Genomic DNA, 22,652 nt, shown 5'->3' with positions numbered 1-22,652 from the left:
TAGTAATGCTCATGGTGTACATTTAATCATCTAAACCATCCACTATCTTGAAGTGCCAAAAATATACATATTTAGATTTATCATATCATCCTATCAAGCGCTAAGTGTGTGTTTCATATTTTGCCTCTAAATTATTCCAATCATCTGTGATTTTAAAGCTTATGACAGCACTGCTCTTCTTACTTGTGTTACCCTCAGATTCCCAGTCAGCTTTCATCAACAAGGAGTCTATTCAGAAGGAGGTTAAAGCCATGCTTTCCCAGAAAGCCACGTTGAGCTGTGAGGTGGTCGATACCAAGACAGAGGTGAAGTGGTACAAGGATGGCAAGCTGCTGACTTCCACCAAGACAATCCATACTGAGTCAAAGGCCAAGAATCGCCAGCTGGTGATCGACAGTGTGGAGAAGAAGGATGCTGGAGAGTACATCTGTGAGGCTGGGACTGAAAAGCTTGCCTTCAAACTACAGGTGGCAGGTAGGGGCAATGATCTAACTGGTTTGATTCATGGGGCTTGCAGGTGCTGCAGAGAGAGAGAAATTTATCATCCATATTCATGGTCTCCTCAGACACACAGGTCCAGTCAGCTTTCTCTAATAAGGAGTCAATCCAAAAGGAGGTAAAAGCCACCCTGTCACAGAAAGCTGTTCTATGCTGTGAGGTATCTGATAACAAGACAGAAGTGAAGTGGTACAAAGATGCCAAGCTGCTGAGCTCCAGCAGGACAATCCATACTGAGTCAAAGGGCAAGAATCGTCAGCTGATGATTGACAGTGTGGAGAAAAAGGATGCTGGAGAGTACATCTGTGAGGCTGGGACTGAGAAGCTCACCTTCAAACTGCAGGTGGCAGGTAAGATCTTTTGAAATCATAGCATTACTTAGTTTCTATATTTTGAATAAATATCATCTGATGTTTTTTCCTTTCATGACTCCTCGTTCAGAGGCCCAATCAGTCTTCTATAATAAGGACTCTATACAAAAGGAGGTGAAAGTCACTTTGTCCCAGAAGGCCACTTTGAGCTGTGAGGTTTCTGATTCCAAGACAGAGGTGAAGTGGTACAAAGATGGAAAGCTCCTGTCCTCTAGCAAGACTATCCACACAGAGTCTAAGGGCAAGAATCGTCAGCTGGTGATCGACAGTGTGGAGAAGAAGGATGCTGGAGAGTACATCTGTGAAGCTGGGACTGAAAAGCTTGCCTTCAAACTACAGGTGGCAGGTAGGGGCAGTGCCCTAACTGGTTTCTAGTTTTTCCTCTTGAGTTATGCGCCTTACAGATATTAAACCTATTTGTTTCTGGACAGCAAAGAATTTGAATTTATTTTCATGGTTTCCATAGACACACATGTCCAATCAGCCTTCTTTAACAAGGATTCAGTTAAGAAGGAAGTGAAAGCCACCATCTCCCAGAAGGCTGTCCTGAGCTGTGAAGTAGCCGACGCCAAGACAGAAGTGAAGTGGTACAAGGATAGCAAGCTGCTGACTTCCACCAAGACAATCCATACTGAATCAAAGGCCAAGAATCGCCAGCTGGTGATTGACAATGTGGAGAAGAAGGATGCTGGAGAGTACATCTGTGAGGCTGGGACTGAAAAGCTTGCCTTCAAACTACAGGTGGCAGGTAGGGGCAATGATCTAACTGGTTTGATTCATGGGGCTTGCAGGTGCTGCAGAGAGAGAGAAATTTATCATCCATATTCATGGTCTCCTCAGACACACAGGTCCAGTCAGCTTTCTCTAATAAGGAGTCAATCCAAAAGGAGGTAAAAGCCACCCTGTCACAGAAAGCTGTTCTAAGCTGTGAGGTATCTGATAACAAGACAGAAGTGAAGTGGTACAAGGATGGCAAGCTGCTGAGTTCCAGCAGGACAATCCATACTGAATCAAAGGGCAAGAATCGCCAGCTGGTGATTGACAATGTGGAGAAGAAGGATGCTGGAGAGTACATCTGTGAGGCTGGGACTGAAAAGCTTGCCTTCAAACTACAGGTGGCAGGTAGGGGCAATGATCTAACTGGTTTGATTCATGGGGCTTGCAGGTGCTGCAGAGAGAGAGAAATTTATCATCCATATTCATGGTCTCCTCAGACACACAGGTCCAGTCAGCTTTCTCTAATAAGGAGTCAATCCAAAAGGAGGTAAAAGCCACCCTGTCACAGAAAGCTGTTCTAAGCTGTGAGGTATCTGATAACAAGACAGAAGTGAAGTGGTACAAAGATGGCAAGCTGCTGAGTTCCAGCAGGACAATCCATACTGAATCAAAGGGCAAGAATCGCCAGCTGGTGATTGACAGTGTGGAGAAGAAGGATGCTGGAGAGTACATCTGTGAGGCTGGGACTGAAAAGCTGGCCTTTAAGATACATGTGCAAGGTATGCCTCTATGGATGTCACACTTATAATAATATAGTGTAACGTGTAAAACATATTTTAGATCGTTTAATGCAAAGGCTTCTTCACAAAAAAGTGTTTTTGTGTTTGCATTGAATACATTGTTGGTTGCTTCAGTTGTGGGATGTAGTATTTGGTTTAATTTGATAAAAAATTGTTGCAGCCTTTGAGTAGAAAATTGAGTTATGTTGTTCAAATGACCTGCTGAGCTCCATGTTTTGGTCTCTCTGGTTACAAGATCTGGTATCTTTAGCTGGTTATTTGCCAGGTTCTAGTTATCTGAGTTATCATGCATTTGCTGTGCGTTTTTGTGTGATTTCAGTTGAACTGTTGTTTTTGTACAGGTAATTGTACTGTCACCTTACTCCATTATAGTTGATAACAAGACAGAGGCGGAATGGTAAAAAGATGACAAGCTGCCAAATCCCAGCAAAGCAGATCACATGGATTCAAAGGGCAGGATTACTTAAATGGTGATTGACAATGTAGAGAAGAAAGATGCTGGAGGTTATATGTTAAAAGCAAGTGAAAATTGGGGATGTAACATACAGGTTAAGTGTTTTAACACCTAAAAGAGAAGTACATGCAAATTATATAACAAAAACTATGTAATAGTTATTGTCATTGCTGTTATTTTAGTAACTATTAAAAGTGAATATTACAGTAACTCACTGACTCCTGAATCATCAAGCATCATACATCAATGTTGAATTTATAGAAAAAACTGTTGCAAGACAGATGATTGTCTAGGCTCTTTGTGTTGCTCTGAGTGGAGATGAGCTGAAGGTGGTGGGCACTAAGTTTGGAGCTTTCAGGTGGGGCATTGTAAAGACGTTGTAAGAAAAAGGAGAGTACTGGAACACAAAGCAAAAACATGACAATAATCATGCTCTTATAATATTCTTTGGTTGTGAAAATTGTAATTTAGACATTATAGTCAATCAGCTGATCTGACTCGTCATTTACATAGATTTATACATTTATAGAGATTTTTTTAAATACTTTATGAAATCTTTGTTTAGGTTTATTTTCCTGACACCTGAATTGAGTAAAACTGTAACAGAAACTCAATGAAAGATTTAGAAATTTTTGTTTTTGGTTTGGTGGAATTGCAGATGTTTTCACATATTTGCATATTTTGTGGTCACGTTAGATTTTAGCTGTTAAATATTGTTCCCTGGTTTTGGCTTTGCTATGTATTTATCCACTTTGTTGCTATGAAAATTGATTTTCTAGGTTATATTTATCTCACATCACACTTAAACTTGCTACATTGCCATGACATTAATCACTGTTATTTCTGCAGAGATCCAAGTGAAGTCTGCCTTCTCCAGCAAAGAGTCTATCCAAAAGGAGGTGAAAGCTACTCTCTCTCAGAAAGCCACTCTCACCTGTGAGGTATCTGATATCAATACAGAGGTAAAATGGTACAAGGATGGCAAGCTTCTGACCACCAGCAAGACAGTTCATGTAGAGTCAAAAGGCAGGAGTCGGCAGCTGGTGATCAACAGTGTGGATAAGAAGGATGCTGGGGAGTACATCTGTGAGGCTGGGTCTGAGAAGCTGCCCTTTAAGATACAGGTGTTAGGTAAGCTCAATAAGTTGTCTCTAGTACTTTCCTACTGTATGTCAATGAGCTTTAAAATAGTCTTGTTGTGTAGTATTTCTGCCAGATTGCCTCGTTTGTATCCAGTAAGTTGAGTCATAGTTGCTTAAAGTTTTTTTGCATTTCACATTGATTGATGTTTTTTTTTTGTCCATTTGCTGCTCAGAAGCCCCAGCTGGCTTCTCTAACATGGAGTCAGTCCAGAAGGAAGTGAAAACTTATCTCTCACAGAGAGCCACGCTTAGTTGTGAGGTTTCAGATTCCAAGACAGAGGTAAAGTGGTACAAGGATGGCAAGCTGCTGACTTCCAGCAAAGGAGCCCACATGGAGTCTAAGGGCAAAACTCGTGAGCTGGTGATAGAAAAAGTGGAGAAAAAGGATGCTGGAGAATATACGTGTGAGGCTGGAACAGAGAAGCTGGTATTTAAGTTGCAGCTAACAGGTAAATTTATTTTAAATATAACATGTTGCCAATGGATTACCACTTATTTGTACAAAGTACTGAAAATAAGTTCTTCTTTCTAGATTTAGCCATAAAGTTCCAGAAGAAATCTGTCAAGGACACATGCGTGGTTCAAACAAGTGAAAGCATTGTTTTATCCACTGAACTGACCTCAGAGGGCGGTAGTGTGAGATGGTTTAGAGATGGCATGGAGCTCAAGGAGAGCAGCAAGTATGAAATGAAAAAAGAGGGCCTTTCTCGTACCCTGATAGTGAAATCTGCAGAAATGAAAGACAGTGGAACGTACTCTTGTCAAACTGCGGATGATAAACTGGAGTTCAAAGTTCAAGTTAAAGGCAGGTCATAGAAAAGTCTTAAATACAACTCTCATGCATGTGCAGATGCAAGATTTTTCTTTGAACTTTTCCCTCTCATGCTTTCTTCTCAGATTCAGCTTTGAAGTTTGTTCTCCCTTTGAAACCTGCCACAGTGGAACTGGGAGGTACACTAAGCCTGATTTGCGAACTAAATCAAGCTTCAGGGGATGCTGTATGGCACCATAATGGCCGTGAGATTAAACCTGGAGGCAGGTTCTGTGTCAGAGCAGATGGTGCTAGGCGAATTCTCACTGTGACTGGCATGACCAAGGAAGATGAAGGAGAATACAGCTGTGAATGTAGAAATGACAAGACATCTGCTAAAGTCTCCTCTAAAGGTAATTAACTAGTTTAACTAAAAAAACGTCTTTCCAGGATGGAAGCCTTTTCTTTTATATAATTATGCTTTATTCCTTTCAGCACCAAGATTAGTGAGGTTGGTCACCAAACTGAACAACGTGGTTGCAACGGAGCGAAAAGATGCCGTTTTCAAGTGTGCCGTCAGCCCAGCAGACGTCAGCGTCAGATGGTTCCACAACAGTATCCTCATCGTTTCTGGGCAGAAGTATAAGCTTGAGCAAGGTGGTGGCAGCCACTCACTTACCATCACCTCAGTCACTCAGAAAGATGCAGGAGAGATAAGTGTTGATGCAGAAGGCAAAAGCTGCAAAGCTACTCTACAAGTGCAACGTAAGATAATAATGGGAATTATTGTTTAACTGTTTATATAAATGAACACATACTTCCATCTAACATTCATTGTGTCCCTTCCAGATGAACCTGTGACTTTCAAGAAAAAGCTAGAAAACCTGACAGTGGAGGAGCAAAGCGAAGTGAGGATGGAAGTGGAGCTCAGTAAGGCATCGGATGAAGTCAGGTGGATGAAGAACAGTGTAGTGCTGCAACCTGCAGGAAACATGGAGATTCGGGTAGAGGGAGCTAAGCAGGCTCTGGTCTTCAAGAGTGTGACTTATGCTGACCGTGGCATCTACTCTTGCGAAACTCTGGATGATAAGACCCAGGCCAAGCTCAGCGTGGAGAGTAAGACTCATCAAGATTAATGTTTTAAATACAGAATATGATGTGCATAGCATACAAGAAGAAGAATGTCACTGTCATGGCGCTTGTTATCACAAAATCAGTCCTACGTGTTAACACTCTTTTCCTTTTCCCTTCAGTGAAGAAGATCCAGGTAATAAAGGGTCTAACAGAAACCAAGGCACGTGAAACAGAGACAGTAACACTTGAGGTAGAACTCAGTCAGGTCAATGTTGAAGGCTCCTGGAACAGAGACAGGGTCAAATTAAAGTCAGGGCCAAACTGCCATATCACAGCTCTGGGAAAGAAGCACATCCTGACGTTGTCCAGTCTCAAGCAGGAGGATGCAGGAATGATTTCCTTCCAGGCAGAGGGAGTGCATACTTCAGCTAAACTGATCGTCACAGGTAACGGTGGGCTCATGTTTGTCCTGATGAGGTCTAGGTTTCCTAAAAAAAATCCAGTCTAAAAAAAGTCTAATGTGCTGATTCTACAGAAGCTCCTGCTATGATCTCCAAACCTATTATGGATATGAGTGTTCCTGAGAAGGAGAAGGTTACGTTTGAATGTGAAGTGTCCAGAGCGAATGCAGATGTTAGATGGTTCAAGGTGAGAAATTATTACTGTCTGCTGATTTAAATGTGTGCAGTACACATGTAACATTTTGAATAACACCGAATCTGCAGGATGAGGTAGAACTAAAACCGGGAAAGAACTTTGCTATTCATTCATTGGGCCAAAAGCGCACTTTGGCCATCAACAAATGCTCCCCTGAAGATGGAGGCACGTACATCTGCCGTACTACTGATGATAACACCTCCGCCAAGCTCACTGTTCATGGTAATTACTAATTATGCAACAAAGTAAGGAAATCAGTAAGGTACAATTAATCTAGGTTCAGTAAAGTTTTCTGTACTTGGCCTCTTTTTCCTGCAGCCAGAGATATCAAGATCATCAAGAAGCTGGAAGATCTGGAGGTAATGGAGAAGGAGAGTGCTAAATTTGTCTGTGAAATCTCACACGATGAAGTGGAGTGCCAGTGGTACAAAGGAAACACAAAACTCAAAGCCACTGACAACATAAAGATGAGGCAAGAGGGTAAGGCCTCAAGAAATTGGAAAACCATTTTAATTAAGCTAAGCATGTAGTGCTACAGGATTTGCCTTAATAAAGATTGGGAATAATAAGGATGTTTTCACGATGATGTCTGTTTCTAATTCCAGGCAGAACTTATGTGCTGCTTTTCAAGTCTGCTACCCCAGAAGATATGGGTGAAATTAAGTTTACAGCTGAGAAAGCATCTTCAACTGCTAAACTTAAAGTGAAAGGTAAACGAATATGTGTTCTGTGCACTAAAATCGCATAACACTGAATGCATGGTTGCATGGTAATAGCTTATCAGTCCAATGCTGTTACACACCGCGATGTTCAGTGTGGCTGCAAATGGATTATTTCTTCTCACTGTGTTAAGAGCTCTTAGAAAATTGCAAACAATAAAACACACGTTTAAATTTGATGAACAGCTTGACTTCTGTTAGTCGGTTATTCTCCCAGAATGCGTCCACATCATTTACTGATACAAACAATAAAACTTGAGGAAGTATCATTCTAAGAGAGTCACCACATTGTGCCATTCTGCATATATTTATTCTTTCTATTGGTAAGATATAAAATCCATTTGCAACTTCACATTCACATTGTCACTCCTCATTGAAGCTTGATGGCAAAATGAGCACTCAACAACAGCACAGCTTTACAGTTTTATAATTTTATTCCAGAGGAAAAGCATTCTTTTCGTTTTTAATGTGTGATGGCTTATGAAGATTGGATCTCAAAATCTCCAGCAGTACAAGAATGTGATTTAATTGTGAAACAGATTACTTGTACCCACAATGCAGTATTGTTTCACCAGTGTTTTAGTCTATTGCTATGTGATTTCTTGGCAACATGCTGGCACCATAATATATGTTTTGTGGTTATAAATTAGATATTGTTAGGGCAGCACAGTGGAGCAGTTCATGGCATGAAGGTCCTGGGTTTGAATCCACCACCTGGCCGTGGGCTTTCTGTGTGGAGTTTGCATGCTCTCTGTGTGGCTTCCTCCCACAGTTCAAAGACATGCAGTTGGTGGGATTGGGTTAACTGGTGATTCTAAAGTGCCCACAGGTGTGAATGGTTGTCCATCTCTCCGTGTTAGCCCCAGGACAAACCTACAGGATAGCCTCCTGCCCTATGACACCTATGATAGGCTCCAGCCTAGGCAACATTATGACATCAACAATATGTGGTGTAGATAAGACTTCAGGGGCCTAAGATGCATTTGTGCCAATTTTTTTTTGATCGATTGTGAAGGAGGATTTTGTAGGCAAACAAACAGATTTTGTGTGTTATAGTAAGATGTACGGTAGCCCTGAGAGGCCAAACAGACTGCAACTTAAGAAAACACCAGCAATAAGAAAAATGCTGCAAAAGCACGGAAATAGGAAAAACGACAAAGGAAATAGGAAAAAACAGGTTTCCAAAAGCACAAGGAAAGGGTTTCTGGGGAGACAATAACCTGACGGACCAGTTGCAGGAACCAAAATATGCTAAGAATTGCGCTGGGAGACACTTAAAAGATGTGGAGGATCTATCGGTTTTGTGAGGAAACAAAAGATGACTATTAGCCTAAAAATCTGTCATCAATATTATATGAATCATGATAAAGCACACCTACAATGTTTTGGGTTCCTGCAACTGGTCCGTCGGGTTATTGTCTCCCCAGAAACACTTCCCTTGTGTTTTTTCCTATTTCCATTGTCATCTTTCCTATTTCTGTTTTGTTTTTTCCTATTTCCGTTGTCGTTTTTCCTATTTCTGTTTTGTTTTTTCCTATTTCCGTTGTTGTTTTTCCTATTTCCGTTGTTGTTTTTCCTATTTCCGTTGTTGTTTTTCCTATTTCTGTTTTTTTTTTTCTATTTCTGTTGTTGTTTTTCCTATTTCCGTTGTTGTTTTTCCTGTTTCCGTTGTGTTTTGTGTGCTTTTGCAGCGCTTTTGTTATTGCTGGTGTTTTCTTAAGTTGCGGTCCGTTTGGTGTCTCACGGCCACCATAAAGATAAGATATTTAGTGCATCTGATTTCTATTAGTATGAAAAGATCATTTGATCCTGAAAGAGAATAGCTGTCTAGTTTTGTATCAGTTGCTGTAACTTGAATATATGGGCTAATTTTATGTTAGTGCCATTATATACTCTTTCTTTTTTCTTTAGCTTTTGCAAAACATGTTATATTTCAATGAAAGCATTAATATATCATCAAAAGCATTAATATGCAATACAATTCATATACCATCTGAAATTACTTTAACTTATGCATAGACACCGGCAAACCCTTTGCAGCACACATAATAGTTTTCATTGATTAAGTGTTATTGTTACTGTAGAGCTGCCTGTGAAGTTTGTGAAGCGACTCAGGGATAAGATAGCGATGTATAAGCATCGTGGTCATCTTGAATGCCAAGTGTCACGTGCCAGCGCAAAGGTGAAGTGGTACAAGAACAAGACGGAGATCAAACCCAGCAAGAAGTACGAGATCAAAAGCGAAGACCTGTACCGAAAGCTCACCGTTATTGATGTGGACTCTGGGGATGAAGACACGTATACCTGTGATGCCACTGATGACAAGACATCCTGTAAACTGCTTGTGGAAGGTAAAACAGTGGATTGTGACAATAGTTCATTTTAAACTTACTGCCACTGTAAATGTAAATACTTTCTCATTATATCCTCAGAAAACAAGCCATCAGTGTCCAATTCAATAAGGTGTATGCCAATCTGAAATAGTGTACTAATGGGAAATATGTGTATAATAGGTTGTTAATATGTTATCTCTCAGTTGTTCTATAACAAGCCTAACCTACTAAATTAATTAACATTGAGGTTGAAATTTTAAGATTTTTCTTAATCTAAATGAGTAACTAAATTTTAGTGCAACCTGTTTTTAGTTTTGCTGATGTGTTGAAGTTTTATCTTGGGAATTTTCTGTTATTACAGAAAAAAGGCCTTTGTGCATGTACCACCGTGTGGGGTACAGTGTATGAAGTCACAGGACGACTTCATACACTGTATGAAGATGTGTTGCTCTGGATAAATGAAAGTCTTATACTTAAATACAGTTATTTTGCATATGATGTGTGGTGTTTCCATCCTATAAAGTAAGATTTATAATTCCGAACCCATTGCTAATAGTTGGTAGCGATAATAGTTGCATACAGCCTTAAAAAAAATAAATCCCTTATATGAGCTATACCATTAAAAATTCACATATCAACTTCATTAAATATGGGCAAGCATATAAGCAGTCATATGTGTAAGGTCATTAAACTGTCATATCATATTTGAATATCATTGATGAATGTTTACACATGCTAATAGATCATCCAGACGGTTGTGCATATTTTAGCAAGTCAAGTAAACAATGTGTAGGGCTAGACCAATAAATCCTAACGGTGAATACATCAGAAAGCATCACGAGAACATACTATAAACAAATCGTGTCTGGGGAGAATATTGATGAAGTTATATATTTGCACATCAAACATATCTCTCAATGTTTAGTTTAAAAAATAAACAAGCATTAAAACAGTACAAATCTGAGGGATCCCTATCAAGATTGTTTGCTTATATTTTGTTTTGACCTTTGAACTCTCAGATATCCTTATCAACCTTAAATTCCATCAATCTAAAGCTACACTTGTTAAGTGTGGCCTCAGGGTTGGCCTCAATTTTTAGTTCATTGAACATTAACTACAAATTTAAGCAATGAGATAATCTTAATATAAAAAAGAAGCACAATTTCAACAGTATGTCTCAGTTTTTCTACATGATATAGACATGCTGTTGTAGTAAATGAAATAAATCTGTCAGCACGACTCTTTGGGCTTAAAATTGTAAGTAAATGTGTAACATTACATAATTTCTATTGTTTAATTACTTTGTTGCCACCAGGGAGGTCTTTGTCAACTGGAAACACTGTAAAACATACATACAATCCTTCTTTACATTTTCCAATGTTAAACAACGGGCTGGATTGGAGTCTTCGTATTGCTGATTCTGGCCCCTGGACTTTATGTTTGACACCCTCGCTTTAGTTCTTGTAAAATGACTTTCATGCAAAAAATGGATGTCATTTCTTAATCCCTGGGAAAGAATGTGAAGTATTTGCAGTTGATGAATTCTTTTCACTGATCCATTCTCTTTTTATGATCCCTCCAGAGCAGTCCATCAGCATAGTGCGGGAACTTAGTCCAGTAGAAGTCACAGAACCCTTTGCAGCTGTTTTTGAAGTGGAAATCAGTATGGAACTGGTGAAACCTCCTGTATGGACTTTGAATGGAGTTGCTCTGCAGGAGGGGCCTGATGTCGAAATGGAGAAAGAAGGCACGATGCACCGTCTCACTTTCAAAAAGACTAAAGCATCAATGACGGGAGCTGTACAGTTTACAGCTGGGAAGAGCAAATCTTTAGCCCAGCTCACAGTTAAAGGTAAATGTTTTCAGTGTTGTGTTCCCCCCAAAAATTCTGTATGTATACACAGAAAACTTCCATTAGATTTGAGATGAGTCTAATCAGTCATTGTTGCTCACATTCAGAGCGCCCTCTTGAGATTGCAGAAGTTATTAAAGATGTTAAGGCGAAGGAGAAAAGTTCAGCTATACTCAGCTGCAAGTTCTCTGCTCCACCCAAAGAGGTTAACTGGTTCAAAGGTCGAGTACCTCTGGCAGCTTCAGACAAGTACAACATCAAGCAAGATGGTACGCGTGCCCAAATTACCATTCACAGGCTGACTGAGGAGGACAGTGGAGAGTACCGCTGTCAGTCTGGACCTGCTGAGACCAAAGGCACACTTACTGTTGAAGGTACGTTTTCCAACTTTAAATTGTCAAAAGACTGTGTTTAAAATATGGATGAAGCCACCGTGACGTCAGCCACCTATTAGTTCCCCATTGTGAAGCCTCGAGCTCAGTGTTTTCACTATCACCATCCATTTTGGTTCCTTGAAACCAGATGTGAGAATCTGACTGAGAAACCGAGGACATTGCACGCTCTTTGGCTAAAGATTTTCAATAATAGTTAATATTGATATTAGTGTCATTCTAATATCATTCTCAAAAGACTTTTATCCAAGCAGAAGTCTCTTTGCAACCAATAAAATAAATGCAGCACTTCCACGTTTGCTTTTTATTTCAGATCGAGAAGCTACATCCATCTTTTATACAGTCTGTTTGAATATCACAGAGTTCCCCTAGCATAAACAACTGATTTGAAATATTTTGTGATTGCTCTTCAAACTGAAACTGCTGTCCCGATTCATCTGCCTAGTGCGTGAAATCAAAATCACCAAGCACTTGGCCAATACAGAAGTCGATGAAGACAGCAATGCGGTATTCACCTGTGAGATTAACTACGCTGATGAAGAAGCTCAGTGGCTTCTGAATGACAAGGTGCTCTTCACAAATGAAGTTAACACCATCGCTCATGAGGGGAAGGTTCACAAGCTGACACTGAAGAACCTGGCACCTCAAGATGGAGGAACAATCACCTTTCAAGTCCGCAAGGTCAAAGAGTCTGTCACACTCAAGGTTAAAGGTGAGAGCATTAAATACAGTTCCAGAGTTATTTGATATTTCACAAATGAGGCTTTTATTTATCCCTCAATCACTGTTTTACTTTCTGCAGAGAAGCGCGCTGTGTTCCTCAAGTCACTAGACGATGTTATTGGAGAAGAGAAAGGCATGATCACTCTGGCATGTGAGGCATCCAAGCCAAGAGTTTCCCCCACATGGAGAAAAGAGGGTAAAGTCTTAAAAGCTGGGCCAAAATATGAGCTCCTTCACACAGGCAAGTCTTTGGGCCTGATCATCAAGGATGCCACCAAAGATGATGCTGGGGAGTACAGCTGTGACCTTGGCACTGAGGTATCCAAGGCAAAGGTTACGGTCAGAGGTGTGTTTTTCTATCATTTTGTATATTTATTTGTACACACTGTTTTTCGTATATACAGTTAACTTATACACAATTTGGTTTCTGTCATAGAAATTGGTATTGGAATAACTAAATGGCTGAAATCAGTTGAAGTGAATGAGGGAGATACATGCAGCTTTGAGTGCATCCTGTCTCGTGAGAGCACAGATGAGTGCTCCTGGACTGTCAATGGCCAAGCTGTTACAAACAGAGGCCGCTTTAACATCTCCACCAAAGGACGCAAATACATGCTCACTATTAAAGATGTCTCCCCTGCTGATGCTGGTGAGGTAGTCTTCAGTATCAAAGACTTGAGCTCCAAAGCAACATTGACAGTTGAAGGTAAGCTTGATATCAGTCTTTAAGAGGCTTTGGCAATGATTCAAATCATAAAATAAACATTTGTCCTCTTATGTTGCAGGTAAAGCTTCATCTGTATCAAAAGGACTGCAGAATATTTGTGTCATTCAAGGGGAAGATGCTGTTTTTACTTGTGAGGTGACACAGGCTAGTTTTGCTGTAAAGTGGGCCAAGGATGGTAAAGCCATCAAAAAGAGCCAGAAATATGAGCTCAGCCAGCAAGATAGAGTCATGAAACTGACCATCCATAATGTGTCTGCTCAAGACTCTGGAGAGTACAGCTGTGAAGTTATTGGAGGTGCAACCACCAGAGCTAAGCTAGAAATCAAGGGTAAGACTCTAAGAAAACTCAAAAATTGCCTTGGTCTAATTTCACAGTTCAGCTTTGATGGGATACGATTATTCTACGTTGTTTTCGATTTTACACACACAAGCAAATAAACACCACACACATACGTAAAGTAACACAAAGGTGCTTGTGGGTCAGTCCTTCTGGAAGCAGCACCTAGTGGTGGCTTTTATACTAGCTGGCAAGAGGACCTTTAAAAAGTATTTGTGATGATGATTTAATTCATCTGGAAAATATCCCTGGTAAAGGTATGTAAAGATAAAATGACAATTGTATTTATATAGCACATTTCATTACATGAAAACTTAATCTGTTTAACGCAGAAAATCATTCTACATTTTCTCCAGTATGCCAGCTCAGGTGTGTATAGGTGCAGGAATTAGTAATGATATTCCAAGTTGAAATATTTGCTAGACATAGAATATGTTCTGGAGTCTTTTTAAAAAAAAATTAAACTATAGATTAGTGCCGTAGTTTCATTCTGTGGCAAACATTGTCACAGCGAAGTTTCCTTTTTGCAGAGCCAATCCATAAATTCACTAAAACGCTAAAGGACAGTGAAGCAGACGAGAAGGGCTCCGTGACTCTGCAATGCACGACGGAACAAATCCCATCCACGGTTGTATGGCTTAAAGGTCACACAGAGCTCAAGGCTGGAGGGCGATATGAGATGTCTCAGAAAGATGGCGTCTTAACTCTCATGATCAAACAACTGGAGGAGAACGATACTGATATCTACACTTGTGATGTAGGCACTGCCAAGAGCATGGCCAAGGTGACCGTTAAAGGTGAGAACTTTAGCATGAATGAAGGTGAGACAACGTTTTGTTCTTACTTACATTACTACACTGCAGAAAGGTTTGAGCTAAGTTTTCTTTTAATTTTGAGATTTTATTTTATTTTTTTAATAAATTGAATCCAAAAATCACAATTTTACATTTTGTTCTCAAAACACACGGACAGTGGTTACATTGTGTTGTACCCTTGGAAGTCCACTCTGTCACTCAAGAGGAGTCACAGGAGATCAGAGCGCATATGCAAACAACTGGTACCAAACCAGCTGATACCATCCAAGGAGTTTACAAGCTTGTGGATTTTTATCTTTATGTATTTATACAGTTCTACTGTGTTTTTCTACAGTCATTTGCAGCATTTAGGTTACTGCAAGGAATTCTTTGCTTTTGTGTTAAGTGGCGTTCATATCTTTGTCTGGTATATGTGTGTTTGAGGTATTGTCTGTACATCCACAAACTGTGAATGACATTCATGAGCATGCATTGGCGTTTCTGAGTGACCATTGCCCAAATTCATTGGATTATTCTCCTTTCATTTAAGAATTTAAATTTTTTTAGTGCAGTAAAGTTTGGGTTTTGCTCCTAGATTTTAATCCACTGTTCAGAATCAGCTGCACTGTTCCAAAGACTAATGTTGGACAACTGGAGCACCTCAACTCCATCCGCCGTCCTAGCTTCCCATTATTCATTCTTCTTTACAACCCAACAAAACTCAAAGTAATTTTCCATTTTGTTTTAGCCCTGCCTGCTACTTTTATTGAGAAGCTCAAAAACCAGGAGAAAAAAGAAGGGGAGAGTGTGACACTTCGCTGTGAGCTATCAAAACCTGCAGCTGTCGTTCAGTGGAAAAAAGACTCTGAAATTCTCAAACCAGGAGAGAAGTATGACATGAAGCAGGCAGAGGGCTCTTGTATACTTCAGATTCTGAATTTGAAGATAGAAGATAGTGGAGCGTATACATGCATATGCGGGGACGAGACGACGTTTGCAGCCTTGAAAGTCACTGGTATGGATTCATGATGTTTTTTCCAGCATAGTTTTGGAAACATTTGTTTGCGAATTTTCAAAGAGACAATTCTGTGGCCTTGTTAAAACTGTTTGTATGACCTAATTGTGATGAGTAATGAAAACATGCTTGTGCAGCATTGCCACCAAACTTCACGCAGAAGCTGGAGAGCCAGCAGGCCGAGGAGGGAGCTGACATTATTCTGCACTGTGAGCTCTCTAAAGCTGGAGTCCCAGTAGAGTGGAAGAAAGGAACGCAGATCCTGAAGTCTGGAGGAAAGTACCAGATGAAGCAGAAGGCCTCTGTGAATGAACTCGTAATCAACAAGGTGGTGCCTGAAGACAGTGGAGACTACAGCTGTGTGTGTGGAGACCAGAAGACCACAGCCAGCCTTAGCATAAAGGGTAGGAAGGGGATTTTCACAGTTAGTCAGCAAAGTGTTTTTATGTTTGCATGTTACTACAAATCAGTGTTTCTCAGAATCTTTCGTGTGTATTTTTATGTTCTATGTAAAACACTGGCACTGTTTTCTAATCTGCTAATAAATGTTCAGCCAAACCAGTCACCTTCAAACAGAAGCTGGAGAGCCTGGAGGCTGAGGAGGGAGGCAGTGTTACTTTGCGCTGTGAGCTCTCTAAGGTTGGAGTCCCAGTAGAGTGGAAGAAGGGCACGCAGGTCCTGAAGTCTGGGGAGAGGTACAAGATGAAGCAGAAGGCCTCAATGAATGAACTTGTGATAGAAAAAGTGGTGCCTGAAGACAGTGGAGACTACAGCTGTGTGTGTGGAGACCAGAAGACCACAGCAAGTCTCAATATCAAGGGTAGGAAGAGGATTTTCACAGAGTTATTCCATATAGTTTATGTCAGCATGCCACTGGTTTCTCAGTATTTGTTATTTAATAGTTGTATTTATTTTATGTGTATATTTGTATTTTATGTCATGACATATCACTGACTGGAAATGAACCAATAAATGCTCAGCCCAACCAGTGACCTTCAAACAGAAGCTGGAGAGCCAGCAGGCCGAGGAGGGAGCTGACATTATTCTGCACTGTGAGCTCTCTAAAGCTGGAGTCCCAGTAGAGTGGAAGAAAGGAACGCAGATCCTGAAGTCTGGAGAAAAGTTCCAGATGAAGCAGAAGTCCTCTGTGAATGAACTCGTGATTAACAAAGTGGTACCTGAAGACAGTGGAGACTACAGCTGTGTGTGTGGAGACCAGAAGACCAAAGCTAGCCTGAGCATAAAGGGTAGGAAAAGGAATTTCACAGTTAGTTGGTGCAGTGGATTCAAATTTGCATGTTCTTGTGGATCCTTGTTTCTCACTTTGTTATTTTGTATTTTTGTTATGTGATATTTATGTTTTCTGTAATGCCCTGCCACTGATTACTAACCCACTAATAAATGCTCAGCCCAACCAGTCGCCTTCAAACAGAAGCTGGAGAGTCAGCAGGCTGAGGAGGGAGCTGACATTAGTCTGCGCTGTGAGCTCTCTAAAGCTGGAGTCCCAGTAGAGTGGAAGAAAGGAACACAGGTCCTGAAGTCTGGGGAGAGGTACCAGATGAAGCAGAAGGCCTCTGTGAATGAACTTGTGATAGAAAAAGTGGTGCCTGAAGACAGTGGAGACTACAGCTGTGTGTGTGGAGACCAGAAGACCACAGCTAGCCTGAGCATAAAGGGTAAGAGAAGATGTATTTATTTATTTATTTTTGTTTTTGTATTATTATTTTTTTATTTCAAGCTGTCACTGTTTGCCTTTTGTGTTCTATGTTTTAAACCACTTTTGTCCCCCCCAAAATATATGTCATGTTGTGGGATATAACTTACTATTAATAAACTAATAAATGTTCAGCCCAACCAGTCACCTTCAGACAGAAGCTGGAGAGCCTGGAGGCCGAGGAGGGAGGCAGTGTTACTTTGCGCTGTGAGCTCTCTAAGGTTGGAGTCCCAGTAGAGTGGAAGAAAGGAACACAGGTCCTGAAGTCTGGGGAGAGGTACAAGATGAAGCAGAAGGCCTCAATGAATGAACTTGTGATAGAAAAAGTGGTGCCTGAAGACAGTGGAGACTACAGCTGTGTGTGTGGAGACCAGAAGACCACAGCTAGCCTGAGCATAAAGGGTAAGAGAAGATGTATTTATTTATTTATTTTTGTTTTTGTATTATTATTTTTTTATTTCAAGCTGTCACTGTTTGCCTTTTGTGTTCTATGTTTTAAACCACTTTTGTCCCCCCCAAAATATATGTCATGTTGTGGGATATAACTTACTATTAATAAACTAATAAATGTTCAGCCCAACCAGTCACCTTCAGACAGAAGCTGGAGAGCCTGGAGGCCGAGGAGGGAGGCAGTGTTACTTTGCGCTGTGAGCTCTCTAAGGTTGGAGTCCCAGTAGAGTGGAAGAAAGGAACACAGGTCCTGAAGTCTGGGGAGAGGTACAAGATGAAGCAGAAGGCCTCAATGAATGAACTTGTGATAGAAAAAGTGGTGCCTGAAGACAGTGGAGACTACAGCTGTGTGTGTGGAGACCAGAAGACCACAGCAAGTCTCAATATCAAGGGTAGGATTTGTGATTTAAATCTGTATTTAAAGTATATCAAATTTTCTTTGTAATACAGTAACAGTTCTCACCTTTTGTTTTTTCAGACTCTGACTTTTTTGTCACTACACCTGTTGTTTACATTTAAATGCAATGATAATACCTGGATTAAACCGCGTGGATGATTGTCTTATATTTGACTGATTTTATCTCAACTGAAGCGCTTGTACTGTGGCACTTGCTTCTGCTTTGAAATTTCTCCGACTGTCTGTTTATTTAGTTGTTCTGTTTCTGATGGATAATGAAATGTCATTCATGTGGGTGTTACTCTATCTGTCACATTTTAGTGCATCATCAGGTTGAAACCAGTCTTCGTCTGAATTGCTTTTCTGCAGTGTACCTGCGTTTTGACAGTCTGACTTTTCCTTGAAGATTTCACTGCTTCTTCTTTTTCACTTCACCTATTTCAGGCAGCCTTACTTGTTGCTGCATTTTTGTGAGTTTTGGTTGTTTTCATCGGTGGTAGTCTTGGCACTGGATCTTATATTTATGTTGGTCTATAAACCTCTCTTGTCTACATTTCATCTGATCTGTTCTGTCGTGTTATATTGCAGTTATTGGCTCTGTTTTATGGGGTCTAATCATTCCTGAAACTCCCTTTTGTCAGATGATAGTTTTCAATTGATATATTGGTGAAGTACAGCGATCTGAAACAAAATTATTTCCTCTCAGCTGTGAAGCTGGCAGCTCCTCCTTCAGCTGCTACAGAATCTAAGAGGCAGGAAACCAAAGAAAAAGGTATGAAAGGATGATGGTGATGTAATAACATAACTGTCAGTGTTATGTTGCCCTGTCCAGCTTGATAATGGCCTCTGCGCTGCCATCTGCAATCCTCCTTTAAATTGTACCTGTATGCTGTGGCCTGTAAAATGCATGATAGATATATTTGTCAGTATGCTGTTTCCTAGATTTTGGCTGTATCGAATATTCCTTCTGTCTTACAATAGAGTATTTAGGTCTCTTTCCCTTAAGGCTACAATGCGTAATATCTATATCATATTTGTATTTCAGAATCTCTGTCTGTAGTTGCTAAAGACAAGCACAAAAGGCAAGAGATACAGTGGGACAAAAAAGTATTTAGTCAGCCACCGATTGTGCAAGTTCCCCCACCTAAAATGATGACAGAGGTCAGTAATTTGCACCAGAGGTACACTTCAACTGTGAGAGACAGAATGTGAAAAAAAATCCATGAATTCACATGGTAGGATTTGTAAAGAATTTATTCGTAAATTAGGGTGGAAAATAAGTATTTGGTCACCTCAAACAAGGAAAATCTCTGGCTCTCACAGACCTGTAACGTCTTCTGTAAGAAGCTTTTCTGTCCCCCACTCGTTACCTGTATGAATGGCACCTGTTTGAACTCATCATCTGTATAAAAGACACCTGTCCACAGCCTCAAACAGTCAGACTCCAAACTCCGCCATGGCCAAGACCAAAGAGCTTTCGAAGGACACCAGGAAAAGTATTGTAGACCTGCACCAGACTGGGAAGAGTGAATCTACAATAGGCAAGCAGCTTGGTGTGAAAAAATCAACTGTGGGAGCAATCATCAGAAAATGGAAGACATACAAGACCACTGATAATCTCCCTCGAGCTGGGGCTCCACGCAAGATCTCATCCCGTGGGGTCAAAATGATCATGAGAACGGTGAGCAAAGATCCCAGAACCACACGGGGGGACCTGGTGAATGACCTGCAGAGAGCTGGGACCAAAGTAACAAAGGTCACCATCAGTAACACACTACAACGGCAAGGAATCAAATCCCGCAGTGCCAGACGTGTTCCGCTGCTGAAGCCAGTGCATGTCCAGGCCCGTCTGAAGTTTGCCAGAGAGCACATGGATGATACAGCAGAGGATTGGGAGAATGTCATGTGGTCAGATGAAACCAAAGTAGAACTTTTTGGTATAAACTCAACTCGTCGTGTTTGGAGGGAGAAGAATACTGAGTTGCATCCCAAGAACACCATACCTACTGTGAAGCATGGGGGTGGAAACATCATGCTATGGGGCTGTTTTTCTGCCAAGGGGACAGGACGACTGATCCGTGTTAAGGACAGAATGAATGGGGCCATGTATCGTGAGATTTTGAGCCAAAACCTCCTTCCATCAGTGAGAACTTTGAAGATGAAACGAGGCTGGGTCTTCCAACATGACAATGATCCAAAACACACTGCCCGGGCAACAAAGGAGTGACTCCATAAGAAGCATTTGAAAGTCCTGGAGTGGCCTAGCCAGTCTCCAGACCTCAACCCCATAGAAAATCTGTGGCGGGAGTTGAAAGTCCGTGTTGCTCGGCGACAGCCCCAAAACATCACTGCTCTCGAGAAGATCTGCATGGAGGAATGGGCCAAAATACCAGCTACTGTGTGTGCAAACCTGGTAAAGACCTATAGTAAACGTTTGACCTCTGTTATTGCCAACAAAGGTTATGTTACAAAGTATTGACTTGTATTTTTGTTATTGACCAAATACTTATTTTCCACCCTGATTTACGAATAAATTCTTTACAAATCCTACCATGTGGATTCATGGATTTTTTTTTCACATTCTGTCTCTCACAGTTGAAGTGTACCTCTGGTGCAAATTACTGACCTCTGTCATCATTTTAGGTGGGGGAACTTGCACAATCGGTGGCTGACTAAATACTTTTTTGCCCCACTGTAAATGAGATGGTAGAAGGTAATTTTCAATAGTCTCGACTTGTTTGCTAGTTTATCCTGTTTCCATTGTGCCTTTGCAGTGAATCAGTGTATGCACAGCAGCTCTTTGTTGAAAGGAGTCACAAATTAAGTAAATGAAGCCATTAGGGACTTTGTACCTCTGTGTTTGGCTGCTGACCTTTGCCAAAGAGAGAAAGTTGTTGGGTCATGACTTAGCTTAAATTGTCTTGTTGCTTTCTGGCGTAATTTCTATTTAGTTTGCTTTGTTTTTTGTGGGACTGCTGTTGATTTGCTGCTGGAAAACTGCTGTTGATTTGCACTTACTGATGTTTTGGTCTTTGTCATGTTTTTGTGGTTTGCGCTATTTTTGCAGAAAAAAAACAGCAATATTTTCAGTCTCCACATCTGTGGATTTGTGTGGTCACTAGATTATTTTGTTGCATGGAGGCTGACGTAGTATGAAGATATGAAGCTGTCTTTGATTCCATTAGCTGTTTGTGTTTCTGCTCTTGATGAGACTTGAATTACATGTTTCTGCTGCTTTACTGTGACAAATTCAAATGATGGGACCAATGTTGTGTTCAATCGTTTTAGCGGGGACATTGACAACAACTGAACAAACTCCTAAACAGGATTTTCAGGGACATTCAAGAGAGCTTAAAGTGGGAAGTGAAGGTAATGCAGTGCGTGTTTGCATGGATTTTTCTGGACACTGCAAGAGCAGTGAGAAAATTCAGTTGCAGTCTTTTAAAATGTTGTGCGCAGTCCTGTCAGTCTTTGCTTCAGTGTGTGCTCATCTATATGTACTGTGAGGTGAATGGCAAAAATACAGAATGAAGTTGGCTTTCGTTGTATGTTTTTATTGTGCCAGCTGCATTGTGTTGTGTGTTAAACAGGGAACATTTTGTTGTGTTTGTGACGCATTTTGTGTCGGATCACTGAGATAATGGTCTGAGGTGTTTTTGTTTTTTGTTGTTGCTTGTAGGTTTTTTCATTTTGAAATATTTCAGTGCTTCATGTCATCACAGATATTAACCCCCCACAACCGCCCCGAATTATTTTTACCTCCACCAAGAAGGTTTTGTTTTTGGTAGCAGTGGTTTGCGTGCTTCTGTGTGTGTGTGTCATTCGTTAGTAAACGCAATAGCTCGAAAAGTTTTGAATGCATTTTGATAAAACTTTGTAGGGGTGTAGAGTGGGGGCATGTTATCAGTCCTTTGAAAATCTCTTACATGCACCCTTTAATGTGAGCTTAATCATTTATCGGTCAGTAATCGACAAAAAAACATATCTTAGAAACTATGGCTCCGTGTGTGTGGTGTGTATTGTCAATTTACAGAATAAGAATTTAAAGTATCATACTCCTATTAATCTACTTCAAGATTAATCGATTGATCTGAATGTCAAAGTGATAATAATGCTATATAGTGCTATTTAAAGCTGTTTAAACGTCTTACTGTCATTGTTTTTATTGACAACATATAGGGAATGATATATGGAGATCCTAAATATCGTGTTACATCTGATCTCTTTTTAAGGCTAAATAACAATAAAATAACTGAAATACATGTGGATACATTTTATGAAAATAACCAAAAAATCTTTAAAAATTATGCTTAAAATTCTAATGACTTTGTTTGGATCGTATACATTTAGGAAATGATACCCGTATATGGGGATTGTAAATCACATTATAGTTTGCATTCAAATGTCGTGTCACATTTGACCTCTGACCTCACTTTTATGTGTCACATTTACCTTTATTTCAAGTTGACCCCAAGATGTGTTATATTTTTCAAGACAATACTGTCAAGAGGACGATAATGAGCTGCCTTGATAGTTGGAAATATAATAACTATCTAATAGGATGATATTATAAAATAAGGTCAAATTATTAATGTCCAGTTATTTACTCTTCCTTTATTTCCACTACCTACCCCTACGTGTTTGTGTAATCAGAGTAAACATCTGTCCTGCTGTCCTTATCTGATTTATACTGCACTGATTATTAAAGTAGCTTTAAAAAGAACAAAGAAAACAA

At 40.3% G+C, this 22,652-nt stretch overlaps 1 protein-coding gene across 8 annotated transcripts in view; it reads left to right on the top strand.

The window, feature by feature from the left end:
• obscnb (obscurin, cytoskeletal calmodulin and titin-interacting RhoGEF b) overlaps positions 1-22,652 on the top strand; it is a 63,609-nt gene that overhangs the window by 9,709 nt on the left and 31,248 nt on the right. For 4 of the 8 annotated variants that reach the window (XM_085388112.1, XM_085388107.1, XM_085388106.1 and 1 more), the window contains exons 11-44: positions 199-474; positions 567-848; positions 940-1,215; positions 1,336-1,617; positions 1,710-1,991; positions 2,084-2,365; positions 3,690-3,971; positions 4,156-4,431; positions 4,515-4,787; positions 4,880-5,146; positions 5,229-5,498; positions 5,583-5,849; positions 5,987-6,253; positions 6,343-6,455; positions 6,533-6,686; positions 6,783-6,944; positions 7,070-7,174; positions 9,268-9,534; positions 11,099-11,368; positions 11,476-11,742; positions 12,206-12,472; positions 12,563-12,829; positions 12,920-13,189; positions 13,269-13,538; positions 14,078-14,344; positions 15,090-15,356; positions 15,494-15,760; positions 15,910-16,176; positions 16,337-16,603; positions 16,766-17,032; positions 17,206-17,472; positions 17,646-17,912; positions 18,624-18,689; positions 21,206-21,286. In XM_085388112.1, the coding sequence (XP_085244238.1) occupies positions 199-474; positions 567-848; positions 940-1,215; positions 1,336-1,617; positions 1,710-1,991; positions 2,084-2,365; positions 3,690-3,971; positions 4,156-4,431; positions 4,515-4,787; positions 4,880-5,146; positions 5,229-5,498; positions 5,583-5,849; positions 5,987-6,253; positions 6,343-6,455; positions 6,533-6,686; positions 6,783-6,944; positions 7,070-7,174; positions 9,268-9,534; positions 11,099-11,368; positions 11,476-11,742; positions 12,206-12,472; positions 12,563-12,829; positions 12,920-13,189; positions 13,269-13,538; positions 14,078-14,344; positions 15,090-15,356; positions 15,494-15,760; positions 15,910-16,176; positions 16,337-16,603; positions 16,766-17,032; positions 17,206-17,472; positions 17,646-17,912; positions 18,624-18,689; positions 21,206-21,286 (8,277 nt within the window). The remainder of the gene's footprint in view (positions 1-198; positions 475-566; positions 849-939; positions 1,216-1,335; positions 1,618-1,709; positions 1,992-2,083; positions 2,366-3,689; positions 3,972-4,155; positions 4,432-4,514; positions 4,788-4,879; positions 5,147-5,228; positions 5,499-5,582; positions 5,850-5,986; positions 6,254-6,342; positions 6,456-6,532; positions 6,687-6,782; positions 6,945-7,069; positions 7,175-9,267; positions 9,535-11,098; positions 11,369-11,475; positions 11,743-12,205; positions 12,473-12,562; positions 12,830-12,919; positions 13,190-13,268; positions 13,539-14,077; positions 14,345-15,089; positions 15,357-15,493; positions 15,761-15,909; positions 16,177-16,336; positions 16,604-16,765; positions 17,033-17,205; positions 17,473-17,645; positions 17,913-18,623; positions 18,690-21,205; positions 21,287-22,652) is intronic. The other 4 variants (XM_085388105.1, XM_085388108.1, XM_085388110.1 and 1 more) reach the window with 2 other exon arrangements.

The sequence above is a fragment of the Rhamphochromis longiceps genome, linkage group LG18 (genome assembly GCF_057381845.1).
Source record: "Rhamphochromis longiceps isolate RC_006_pf linkage group LG18, R_longiceps_female_GT1.1, whole genome shotgun sequence".
In the NCBI taxonomy this organism is placed as follows: domain Eukaryota; kingdom Metazoa; phylum Chordata; class Actinopteri; order Cichliformes; family Cichlidae; genus Rhamphochromis; species Rhamphochromis longiceps.
This window is presented reverse-complemented; position numbering and strand designations above follow the sequence as displayed.